The sequence below is a fragment of the Leucopleurus acutus genome, assembly GCF_964270905.1.
Source record: "Leucopleurus acutus genome assembly, chromosome: 1".
NCBI classification, from domain to species: Eukaryota; Metazoa; Chordata; class Mammalia; order Artiodactyla; family Delphinidae; genus Leucopleurus; species Leucopleurus acutus.
In genome coordinates, this window is record NC_139142.1 from 12936630 (window position 1) to 12949142 (window position 12513).

The 12513-nt window shown below is 56.2% G+C and overlaps 1 protein-coding gene across 3 annotated transcripts in view; it reads left to right on the forward strand.

Annotated features, from left to right (window-relative positions):
• Positions 1–646: 646 nt before the first annotated feature.
• Positions 647–12513, forward strand: part of TTC7B (tetratricopeptide repeat domain 7B) — a 239683-nt gene continuing 227816 nt past the window's right edge. For all 3 annotated transcript variants that reach the window (XM_082841924.1, XM_082841925.1, XM_082841923.1), the window contains exon 1: positions 647–804. In XM_082841924.1, the coding sequence (XP_082698050.1) occupies positions 684–804 (121 nt within the window). In that variant the 5' untranslated portion in view covers positions 647–683. The remainder of the gene's footprint in view (positions 805–12513) is intronic.

Sequence of the window (12513 nt, forward strand, 5' to 3'; positions counted from 1 at the left end):
GGGATCTCCCAGAAACCTGAGATGGCAGGGCAAGCTCAGGCAGGCCTCCCCGTCACACCCACCTCATACCCCGGGCCCACTAGTCCGGCCTGGCCCGTGACCGTCCCCAGGGTCGCTGCCCTTTCTAGGCCCTATTCCTGAGGGTCTGTGGGGCTCCCAGTCTCTGCCTCCCTCCCTCCCTTCCTCCCGGGTCTCCCTCCTCCACGCCCCCATTCTGCCAGACCCCTACCACCACAGCCCCTGCTTTTCCTCACCTCTCTCTTCCACGCCTTCCCCCTCGAATCTGGACCCCAGCCCCAGCCCCCCTCCAGGTCCCGTTCCCGGGCCTCCTTCCCCGACCCGGCCTCCGCCGCACCTCGCCCCTCCCCCTCCCCCCGGCCCCCGGACCCCGGCCCCCGCGGCCCCGGCCCCGGCCCCGACCCGGGCCCGCGCTGCGGCTCCGGCCCTGGCCGGTAGGGGCCGCTCCTCGCGGCGCCCGGGGCCCCGCCGCGCCAGCCGCCGCCGCCCGCCTCCCCGCCCCTTCCCCAGCCGGCGCTCCCGTTACGCCGCGGAGCCGGGAGCCGGAGCCCGAGCCCGCGGCGGCAGCGGGAGGCGGAGACGGGGGCGCCCGGGCGGCGGCGGCGGCGGCGGCGGCGGGGCCTGCGGGGCCTGCGGGGGGGCTGGCCGGGCCCGGCCAGGCCGCGATGGCGACCAAGAAGGCGGGCTCGCGGCTGGAGACGGAGATCGAGCGCTGCCGCTCCGAGTGCCAGTGGGAGCGGATCCCCGAGCTCGTCAAGCAGCTGTCGGCCAAGCTCATCGCCAACGGTACGCGCCGGGCGCTCCGGCCTGGGCTGCTGGAGGCGCCGCGGCCTCCGCCGATCACCGGGCCGGGCCCCCGAGGCGCGGCGGGGCGCGGGCAGGGGCGCGGCCGGGTCACGAGGGCGCTGCGCCCGGAGATGTGCGCGGCGGGGCCAGGGCCTCGGGAACCCGGGGTCCGCGGAGCGGCGCGGTGGGGGCCTCCGGCGGCCGAGGGCTTGTGCCGGGCGTCCCAGAGTTCCGGCGTGCAGGGCGGGCTTCTGCCTAGTCAGGGGGTGGGTGTCTCGGAGTTGGCTGCTGTACTGGGGTCCCAGGGGGTCAGGGGCCGGCCTAGGGGCTCTGAGAAGTTGGAGGTGATGGGGGGAGGGTGCGTCCTCAAGACTCGGCTGTGGATGTATGGGGATCCAGGGTGTGTGTATGGTGTACTCGGAGTCATGATGTATTTACGGGGGTCCTGCGAATGGGGGTGGTGAGCAGAGACCCCTGGGAAATATGCTCTGTAAACAGATGGCGTTCAAGGGGCTCCAGGTGGAAGCCCAGGCTTGGGGTGTGTGTGGGGTGGTGGTGGAAATCAGGTTGAGATGTGTCCCGGGATCCAGAGGGTAGGATGTCGAAGCTGTGGATCTAGGGAGGTCGGGTTTGGGAATATGGGGGAAATAGAGTCAGGGGAGTCAGGAGGGAGAATATTGTGGAGAGAGGTGGCAATGTGGTTGAAGAATGTTGGGAAATGGAGTTGGGTGTGTGGGGGGCTTGGGGCCTAGAGGAAGAGGGGGTCGGAGAGATCCAAGGAGTAGGAACCTGGTGCCTGGAGTTAGTCTATGACCCGGTTGACTCAACTGGTTCTCATACCCAGTGGAATCAAAATTGCATCCAAAATGCCATTTCAGAGCATAGCTCCACGTGTCCTTATTTGTTTTGGAAGCAAGTATCCTTAATATTTGCTTGTCTTTTAGTGCCCGCCAAAACCGCAGGCACCAATGCACTGGCGAGAGGGCAGAGGTTTTGTCACAATTTCATCTCAGGCTTCCTGAGGCTGGGTGAGCACATGTTGGCTGAACAAATGAATGAATGAAAGAATGAATAAATGACACTGTTCTGAGAAAGGACCGCCACACTGTTTTCAACCTTCTCGCCTCAAACTACCCAGAAATGGAGAGGGATGTCGTGTGTCCTCTTCAGGAATGGTTTATATTTGTGCCTTTTATAGTATCAGAGCCTCAGAATAAGAACTTGGTTTTGTGCACTCTCAACTGTGGTACCTTGCTTTGGGCCGGTATTTCCTGGGCAGATGCAGGTGCCATGATCATACCAGGGGCATAGAGGAAGCACAGACCTACCTACCTGGGCTCAGCATGTGGAACATGTTGACTCTTCTCAGTTACGCGAGCATTTGAGGAAAAGGTGTTCAGTCCCCTGGGCCCCAGTGGCAGCCTGACCCTGCTGTCCCTGTAAGGGTCACGAGCTTGGCCTCTTGCTTCTCTTCCCCGTACCTGCGAAGTTTTCTTGTTTCTTCAGAGCTCGACGATCCTGGGTCTACTTTGTCACTTCCCAGCTGTGTGGGCATATAATACCTTCAGGGCGTATTATACCTTCAGGGCATATGATACCTTCGTTGATCTTAGGATTAAATAAGTTCATTTGTGAGCCCCCTGGTTTTTCCCTTCAGAACCCACTTGTTTCCTGCTTTATTTACTCATTCAACCAGTATTTGCATGCCCACACGTGTCGGGCATCAACAGTGGTGAATAGCACTGACCAAGCTTCTACCGTCATGCGCTTACCTCCTCTGAGGAGACAGATGGTAAGCAAATATGGACATAGTAAACAAGGTAGCTTCAGATAGTGAGAAGTGATTAGAAGAAAACAGACAAGATCATGTGACTGAGAATGATGGGTAGGAGAGGTGGGGTAACTCAAACTATGGTGGTCTCTGGAATGAGAGGGTAGATGGGCTTCCAGTGGCATGAGCCGATCTTACCTTCACGGCCCCTCTAGGCTTGGCTCCCTTTCCAAGGCTTGGTCCCTAGAATCTAAGCCACAGTCATTAATGGGGCTTGCGGGGGGAGCAGGTTGTACGGGGCACAGTGGTCCATGGGTCTATGTGCAAGTTTGGTTTGGGGAAACTCATGAGAGAGAGACTTTTGCCCCAGAACCCACATGGTAAACAGCAGCCGTTGATGGCCAAAGGTCACACAGACTAGAAAAGGTCAAAGAGATTGCTCAGAAAGATAAAAAAAAAAAAGAAAAAGGATGAAACAAAACAGAATTATTGTGGCTTTCCTTTGGGGTTCAGAGAAGTGCTTGTAGGAGGGTCTTTCCCTTTCTTTGGCTGATGGGGGCTCCCCTGACTGGCAGTGGGGCGTCCTCCTGGCTTTGGGGGCACCAGACCCACCTGGGTGCCCTAGACCTCAAGTTTTGGGCAGATTTGGCAAAATCCCTAAGCTAAAACATTTGCTGTTTAGAATAAGGACAGCGAGTTAATGTCATGTTTATCAAACTAAGACAGTTACCTTGAAGGCAACCACAGGCAGAAAAGGGCACAGTCTTTGGAACCAGCCAGACCAGTGCCTGAGTCCTGGACCTGCCACTTCCTAACGCTGTGACCTTGGTCAAATTACTTAACCACTCGGGGCCTCAGTAGTTTCATCTCAGAATGAGGATTAAAAGACTTACCGTGTAGGGGTTGTTATGAGATTCAAAGGAGTCTAAAGACTCCCAGGGCTAGCCACAGAGCCTGACGCCTTAGTAGGCAGGCCCTTCATTCATTCACTTATTCATTCATTCCACGAAAACTGTGTACTTGCCAATGTGCTAGTCACTGTTTTAGGCACTGGGGATCTACCAGTGACCACATCAGACAAACATCCCTGCCCTTATGACACCCACATTCTAGTAGGGAAGGGGCAGGGAGACAGCTAGATAAAATCATGAAGTAAAATGTACAGGATGTCAGATGGTGGTAAGTGGTATGAGAAGAATAAAGAGGGGAAGAAGGAAAAGTGCTTTGGGGTGGGGTGGGGGTGGGGCTTGTTTAAATGGGTGGCCGGGGAAGGCCTCTGATGGGAAGGCAGCATCTGAGATAAGAGCTAAGTTGGTGGAGTGTGTTCCAGGGAGGGGACTTCCAGGGCAGAAGCCTGGTGAGGGCAGAGGGGCGGCAGGGCCAGATGGCATGGGGCCTCATGGGTCATGGTTAAGGCTTTGGGTTTTCTCTGAGTGATGTGGGAGCCCCGGGAAGGTTCTGAGCAGAGGAGTCACTGGTTCTTGCGCTCCCGCCTGCAGCGAGCCTCTCCGCTCAGCACGTCAGCGTCTGTGCTCGGGCATGGCAGCCCCTCCCCATGGAGGCCGGTAAATAGCGGACACTTTCAGAGCCTGCTGCTCCAGCCTGACTCCTTTGAGATAAATTGGTTTAGCTAGTTTTGCCAAGAGGTGTATAAGGAAGAAAAGGGCCAATGCCAAGCTGGAAACAGAGCCCAGAAGTTCCTTTTCTGCCTCACACCCCACTGCAGTCACTGTTTTTAATCACTCCATCTCAAGGAACCGAAATGTGTGGCAGCTAAATGCCAGGCCCTGATGAGTTCCAGCAAGAGAGCGGGGATGGGAATACATACAAGCTAAGGGGGATGGGCGAGTCCACTCAAGCCCAGGCTCTTGCTACCTCAAGTGTGGTCAGGGGTCCAGCAGCATGGGCATCGTCTGGGAGCACGTGAGGAGCGCACACTCTCGGGCCCCACCCCAGACCTGCAGGGGATTGGTGGGCACAGGGAAGTGGGAGGGGCCCTGGCCTGGAGATGGCGTGGCCGCCCGAGGGGTCAGGGGTGAACATGGAGAACCGCACATCGGCTTCTTGTCGGCTCACAGGTCAGCCCTGGCCGTGGGAGGGCAGTCCCAGCTGGCTTCTCTCCCCAGAAGGTCACCCTCTAGCCTCCTGGTGGTTAGGTTCACTGCTGTGTGAGAAAGTGCCCCTGGGCTTCAATTCGGACTCTGGCTGGCTGGGTGACCTTGAGCCAGTTACTTAACATCTCTGAGCCTGCGTTTCCTCATCAGTAATATAGGGTTAATAATACCTAACCCATCAGGATGGCTGTGAGGATGAAATGAGTTGATATATGTTAAACTTGGTATACGCAAAATACTGGTGTTCACTCCCTCCTGCTGACTCAGCACGACCCTGGGCAAAGCAGGCCAGGTCCTGGCTATCACCTGGTTGGGAAGAAGTGTGGGAGACCTCGGGATGACACACGTGAGCTGGGCCTGGTCAAGACTTCCGCATATTTCAGTAACAGAACAGGCCTTTTGGAGCCTGCACCCGCCCCGAAAGACAGCCGCTCGCTCTGAGGCAATGTCGGCCTCTCCCCACTTCCCCAGGCTGCTCAGCTTCTCAGACGGGCTCAGTCGCTGAGCTCACTTAGAGCAATTAGGCCCTGATCATAGTGTCTCCTGAAGGGACCATCGCCCCTCTGGTTAGGTGTGATTTGGGGTTACTTTACTTACCTCTTGGTGAGGGGTAGGTAGGGAAGTGGTGCCTGAAACAAAGAATATTTAGGGGGCAAAGTTTGGTTATAAAATGTACTTAGACCTTTGAGTGAGAGTGAGGTTCTCGCCTTTGCCAATAGCTGATATTCCTGTGGTTTGAAGGAGGGCACGGGTGGCATTGTGGCTTCCCCTTTCGGAGGAGGGCCGGGCTCGCTCAGGCCCCTGGAGATTTCCCAGAGAGGCAGAGAGGTAATGGTGGATGGGGGGCCCCTCTGCCCGCCCGAGGGGCTTCTTAGGAAACAAGGCTGAGGTGTATCTGAGAGCCTGCAGCGGGGTGAGAAGGTGGCCCTGACGTGTAGGAATGGCTTCTTTGGACACTCCTGGGGTACGGCAGACTCTCGGGAAGCCCCCAGACACAGGGGAAGGAAACTTAGGAGATGCTCCCTCCTGGCTTTCCCAGGCCAGTGTCCTGCTTTCAAATGCTCTGTCCTGCTGTCCTCTGAAGGACATGCCTTTGTGGCAGACCACACGTCCTGATTTTTGGATCCAGAAGATTCACTTATTCCACAATGCACATGGGTGGCTCTGAGCTAGGCATTGGGGCTCACGTGGTCGCTGTGGTCAGGGCAAAACACTGTGATGTTGTGGCTCCACACAGTGGGACTGGGGCTGCTCAGCTCCTCCTGCACGCCCCCCCGGCCCCCCCCCCCCCACAGCCTCCAGGGCACAGGAATTTCAGGCTCCGAGTGGAGAGGAAGGAGGATACCCGACATCCATCCGCTTGGCCGGCCAGCCTTTCCAGCCTGACCTCCATCCCCTTGGTGCGCGGGGCCCCTCTGTTGGCTGGTTTGGCCTCCTGGACCTTCTCGCTCCCCTTGCTTTTCATCTCTCACCTGTGCGCAAGCTGTTGGGCTCCAGAGCCCTCTCTGCAGGTCAGAAGCCTAGCCATCTGTCAAGGTCTGGTTCAGGTTCCTCCTAGCTGTCCTTCTCTCACAGAAAAGGCTGTTGGCCTCTGAGAAGACAACCACAGAGAGTTAGAACCAGATGGGCCCTGAGCGATCACACTGGGTAACAGTTTTCACACTGTCCTGTCGAGAAAGCACCCTGGTGACCAGGTGGGCAGGCCTCACTCACTGGAGCAGGTATATTTTCCCTTAAAGTTTCCTTTGAAGGAAGGGCTAATGTGCTTAAAAAAACACATTTGAAACCCACTGATCTAGTCCAACCTCCCCATCTTATAGATGAGAAAACAGGCGCAGAGAGAGAGGTGTCTTCCTTAAAGCCACCAGCCGGCGATGGCAGAGGTGAGCAGAGTGGGTCAGAGGTCTGGACCCTGGGTCAGAGTGTTGCTCTGCCTTGTGAAACCCCATGTGTAAAGTGGGGACACACGTCCAAAATTCCTTTTCTGAAACTCTTGGGGCCAGATGTGTTTCAGGATGCAGAATTTTTCAGAGTGCAGTGTATATACTGGACATTACGTGACACTCCCCGTGGGGTTAGTGGCAGTGCTTCATGAGAAAACAAGCAGTATTTCTGCATCAAAACGTATCAACAGTCATTGCAAAAGGGATAAATAGACTCCACATAACCTTACATTGGTTCAGTTTAACTGCCCAGTAAGTTAACAACAAAACCCAGCTTTTGGTTTGTAGAGAGGTCTGGATTTTGGAAATTATGGACAAGGGATCGTGAACCTGTAATGACAGTGCTAAACTGGTAAGGTGGCTGGAAGGACCACATGACAACAGAACAAAACAAACAAGCCAAAGAGCACCTGAAAGTGCTTTTAGCCCGGGGCCTGCACAGAGTAAGCCCTTAGCAGAGATAGCATGGGTTGTCTCGTGGTGGGTGCTAGCGTCTCCCACCTCCCCGCTCAGGGCCGCTTCCCCTCCCCACACAGTCTGCTGGGCATGTGCCTGGTCTTCCCACTGTGGTGGCCCTTCTGAAGGGCAGAGGGTGTGCTCCTGCTTTAGTGGGCCACCAGCCTCCTAGCCCACACTGGGTGTGCTGTGTCGAAGTGGCCCACAGACCACTGGGGGGAGGCTCCTGACCGGTTGGAACCGGTCTTTCAGGAAGCAGGGCTGAGGGCCTTCCAAAGTGGATGTGAGGGCCAAGGTACAGGTGGTGACCCCGTCCCTGTGAGTGTTACGCTGCGGGGACTGGCGTTTACCTGTGGAGTTGGTGGTGTCCATCCAGCATTCTCCGCCTCCACTCATTTTGCTTCTTCCCAATTGAGCCCTGATTTTGTTCAGCGGTCGGCCCCTCTGAGTGCCATGTATTTTATGGTAGGTGGGCCTTGGCCCCAAGGGTCTACTCCCTTGCCTGTCATTGGTTGAGGCATGAGCATGTGACTCAGCTCCAGCCCATGAGGCATCAGAGACATATGTTGTGGGAGGGGGCTTCTGGGAAGGATTTCTTCATGCTTAAGAGTGACGTACATGCTTAAGAGGGAGGAAGAACGTTCTCTCTTCTTGCCCTGGAAATGGTTCATGGTTTTGAGATGTGGAGCTGCAGCCACTTTGTGCCAGGAGGCACTCGGCTCAGGAGTGAGGGGGGCTCCGTGGGTTATGGAGGGTGGGGACACGGCGACACAGGGAGAGCCTGGTCATGCTGCCGAGCTGCTGACGCTCCATGCGTGCAGCGGGCCTTTCCTGGACTTCCTGTTACCTGAGATAATAAACGCCTTCTTGTTGAAGCCTTGTTGAGCCGGGTGTTCAGTCATTACTTGCTGCTGAAGGCGTTCCAACTGGTGCACCTCTTCACTTACCCAGAGCACCTGCTGCCGGCCGGCTTTGCACCAGGCTGCACCCAGAGGGCCTTTGCTCGTGATTCACGTTGCCCTCAAGTGGGTGGATTCCTGCCCCTCTGGGTGACCTTGTGCTTGGCAGGTGGTGGAGGGTTCCAGACCTTTGACTTGTGTGAAAGCCCTTGCTTCCCATCTGAGGAGCCAGGAAGAGGGAAGAGGTCTTTTTCTTTTTAATTTTGAATTTTTATACAATTTGGAAAATTTACTTTCCATCTACAGTCATTACAAATATTGGCTATATTCCTCGTGTTGTACAATACATCCTTGAGCCTATCTTACACCCAATACTTTGTACCTCCCACTCCCCCACTCCTGTATTGCCCCCTCCCCCAACCTGGTAATCACTAGTTTGTTCTCTATATCTGTGAGTCTGCTTCTTTTTTAAAAAAAAAAAAATTATTTATTTTTAAATAAATTTTTTAATTTACTTTTGGCTGTGTTGGGCCTTCATTGCTGTGCGCGGGCTTTCTCTAGTTGCAGTGAGTGGGGGCTACTCTGTGTTGCGGTGCGCGGGATTCTTATTGTGGTGGCTTCTCTTGTTGTGGAGCGTGGGCTTCAGTACTTGTGGCTCATGGGCTCAGTAGTTGCAGCTCACGGGCTCTAGAGCACAGGCTCAGTAGTTGTGGCACATGGGCTTAGTTGCTCCGTGGCATGTGGGATCTTCCCGGACCAGGGCTCGAACCTGTGTCCTCTGCACTGGCAGGTGGATTCTTAACCACTGCGCCATCAGGGAAGCCCCCTGTTGTATTGTTTAGATTCCACATATAAATGATATCATGCAGTATTTGTTTTTCTCTGTCTGACTTATTTCACTTAGCGTAATGCCCTCCAAGTCCATCCATGTTGCTACAAATAGGAAGAGGTCTTCTGAGACGTCTCAAAACCATCCCCGTCAGCCACCAAGATGAGACTGAGCAGAGTTTGGCACGCGGGTGAGATGAGAGCCACGTAAACTAGAAAGGGCAGCCGCAGCCACAGGAAACCTGGTGTTGTGGCCTCAGCCCCTGCTACCCTCCAGGTTTGTCTGTCCCTGTTCATCGAGCACAGCGCGTGGTGGAGGTGCCAGCACCAGGCAGGACAGATGTTTCTTGGTCCTTTCACGGGCCTGCCAGACACGGAGTCAGAATCCCCAGGTATTTTCCCTCTGAGTGACCTTGTGCACATCACTTGAACCACTGAAACCTTAGTTCTCCCGACTTCATGGGTGTTAAAACAGTGCCAGTACGGAGGGAGGATGAACAAGCGTTTCTTGAGCTTCAGCTGTGTGCTGGATTCTGCGCGTGAACCTTTACGTGGATCCCGGTTAATCACCCCAACAGCCACGTGGGGAGTGGGGTCGGGGCTGTGATTCCCATTCAGGGCACGAGCAGACCGAGGCTTGGAGATGTTCACAGAATAGGACTCTAGCCCAATTACGACTCTAGTTCCATTATTCTACACTAATGTTTTTCTGAACTTTTCAGATCAAAGAATCACCGAGCTGGCTTATTAGAACGCAGTTTGTAGGGCTCCACACCTGGTGGTTCTGATGCAGCCCGTTTGGGTTGGGGCCTAGGCTTCTGCACTCTCTATAAGCTCCCAGGTTTTGCCAGTTATGCAGGTCCATGGACACGCTCTGAGCTGCACTGAATTAAGGGAGCTCAGACATTATGGATTGCCAGACCTCTCCTCTAGGGTGACGATTCTCGGTCCAAGATGTGGACTGGAAATCTGTATTTCAAAATTCAGCCTCCGGTGATTTGTGTCATCAGGCATGTCTGAAAGCCCCTGCCCTCAGCCACCATTCTTAGCATTTAAGGAGCACCTCCTGTGGAGGGGGGCGGGGGACGCTGCACCAGAAGACGTAGAGCGAGCCGGTCACCAGCCACAGGAAGCTTCCCGCTCAGGGCAGTCCCTCAGCCTCTGGGCAGCTGACTCACCTGGGGCTGCTTAGTAACTCGGAGTCGCAGGCTGGGTCCGAGCTTCTGCTTCGGGAAGTCTTGGTGGCGTCGGGTTCAGGGAACAGGGTTGTTAACCAGCACCCCGGGGGATTGTGGCACAGGGAGTTCCCGGACTACACTGAGACATGATTGTCCAAGTGGTGGGACAGTGTCACCTGCGGCCTGAGGAGAACAGTGACAGCATCACTGAAGGCTACAGGGTGCAGCTGGGTTACTGGGGCTGAGGGTGGTGGGTGAGGCCTGGCAGAGCGTGGCTTTAGGCGGCCTCTCCTGGTCTTAGCACCGAGAGTCCTGTGTCCCAGAGCCCCCTCAGTCCTAGGCAGTGGGACAGTAGTTCACCCTCTTAGGCGGATGGAGTTATTTTAGCAAAGAGGAAAGGAACCTAGTACAGGAGAAAGCGGTGGATTTTGCCCTGTTAGATCCGGGTTCAAATCCTGGGTCCGACACTTACAGCTCGTCCGGCCTTAGGTGAATTACTTAGCTTCTCTGAGCCTCAATCTTTATCTCAAAGGTTGCTTTGAGGAACAAATAAGATAATGCAGTTTCTAGCACAAGCATTATCTCAAGCAGCCTCACTGCATCAGGAGTATTGTGTGTGGAAGGAGGGTAGAAAGTTCCAGACACTCAGTCCTTTACAGGGTGTGGACCAAGTGGGCAGGACAACAATAATAGCAGCAATGATAGCAAAGCTGCTTAGTGGCGGTGGGGTTCTTGTTGCGCTGAGAAGCTGACAACAGCCCGTGTGTGCTGGGTCACAGAACTAGTAAGCGCTTCAGCCCAGGCCTGACAGATGCCTCAGGCCTTCTCTTCCAGCCACCCATTCAGCACCCGGTAAGCCTGGGGTGGGCGCAGGGGTGCTGCCATGGGGCGTGGGGGCGCGAAGATGAATGAGGCCGCGGGGCTGCCCCCGGCGGGCGCGGCCTTTCGTTCTCTTGCTCATTGCTCCCCCCGAGCACCAACCGCGTGGCCGGCACGCAGTAGGCGCCCACCTCATTATTCAACGGACAGCTTGGCCTGTGCTCTGCAGGAGTTAGCTTGGATTCATTTACTCATCAGACACCTACTGAACACCCCCTGGGTGCCAGCCCCGTCCTGAGGGCCCGGAACACGAAGGTCGCCGAGTCCAGTACATGGAGGCCTGGCAGACTGGGCTCGGGGCTGGGGGTGGTGGAGGGGCTGGGCTGTGGCGGCCCCCGGGGAGGGAGTGTCCACCCGCGCGTGGTTGCACATGTGAGTCTCTTGGTGTCGTCCTAGCGCGACTGGCCTGGGCCCGCCTGGGGCTGATGGATCGCTGTTCGGGCTGGCTGCCTGTGGCCTTCTCTCCCTGTTTCTTGGGCAACTGCAGGGTGGACACTTGCTGGGAGGCCCATCCCAGGGAGGGGTTCCGGTCCCCTCGCTGCCCGCCTTATCCCTCTTTCCTCCTCACGTTCAGGCTGGCTCAGCCCCGTTGCTGCAGGGCCGGACTCCATTGAGGAACTGCTCCCTCTGGCTCTTGTAGGTTCTGAAGCAGCATTCTCTCAAGTCAGCCAGCCTTGGAGGGGTGTCCACTCGGTGAGATGATACCCCTGAGGGGTGGGTGGTGCCCAGCCCAGGGACCTACAGTCAATGCCACCCTCCCTTCCCTGGTCCACCAGGCAGCAGGCCAAAGCAGTCAGCTCCCCACTGAGTCTTGGGCCTGGAGGCCTGGGAAAGTGGGTCTCCCTGGCCCGTTGTAGCCGCCGCACACCCTGTGGCAGCCTCCCCGCCCTGCCCCAGCACACACGCCGGTGGTGTCCAGTCACCCTTCTGCCTGGAGTCTCACTTGGAGAAATTCCTCAGGCCCCTCAAACCTCACTTGCTTCTCACACCCTCCCGAGTGTCCCTGCTGGTCTTTGCACACCACTGCACAGGGCTTGGTGGTACCCGCCTCCCTACAGACCCTACCCCTTGGAGGCAAGGACTGGATTGGGGCTTTGGGTCTTCAGGAGGAACTTGCTGAGTCCGTGTGGGTGTACGTTTAACGAGCCTGTGTGGGGCTGGCTTCCTGAGAGAGCCACTTCCAAGCCTTCTGGGCTGGCCTGATAACAGCCCCCCTGCCCGCTAGACTCACTGCCTGCCCTGCGGAGCTCTGGGGACAGGTCAGGCCAACTCCAAGCTCATGACTTTCAAGTTACCTCGTCTTTTCTTAGACGCAAGCTCATGACTTTCAAGTTACCTCGTCTTCTCTTAGACGAGGTTTCTCTAGGGGAAGTGCGTGCGTGTGCGTGCGTGTGTGTGTGTGTCCAGCATACTCGTCTACTCTGCCAGCGCAGGGGAAGCTTAGTCTTCTGTTCCCGCATGTTCCTCTCCCGTCCTGTCCCTCAGCTTCTGCGTTGTGTGTGGATGTGAGGAGGCATTGGCATGAGGCCTGGACCCTGACTATCCCAGAATGTCGTTTCTGCCAGCTTCTTCTGAGCTCCTTACCCTTTGCCTCACGCCATCTTTGCCTGTCAGTAAGAGTTCCACAGTAGCCGGGCCCTC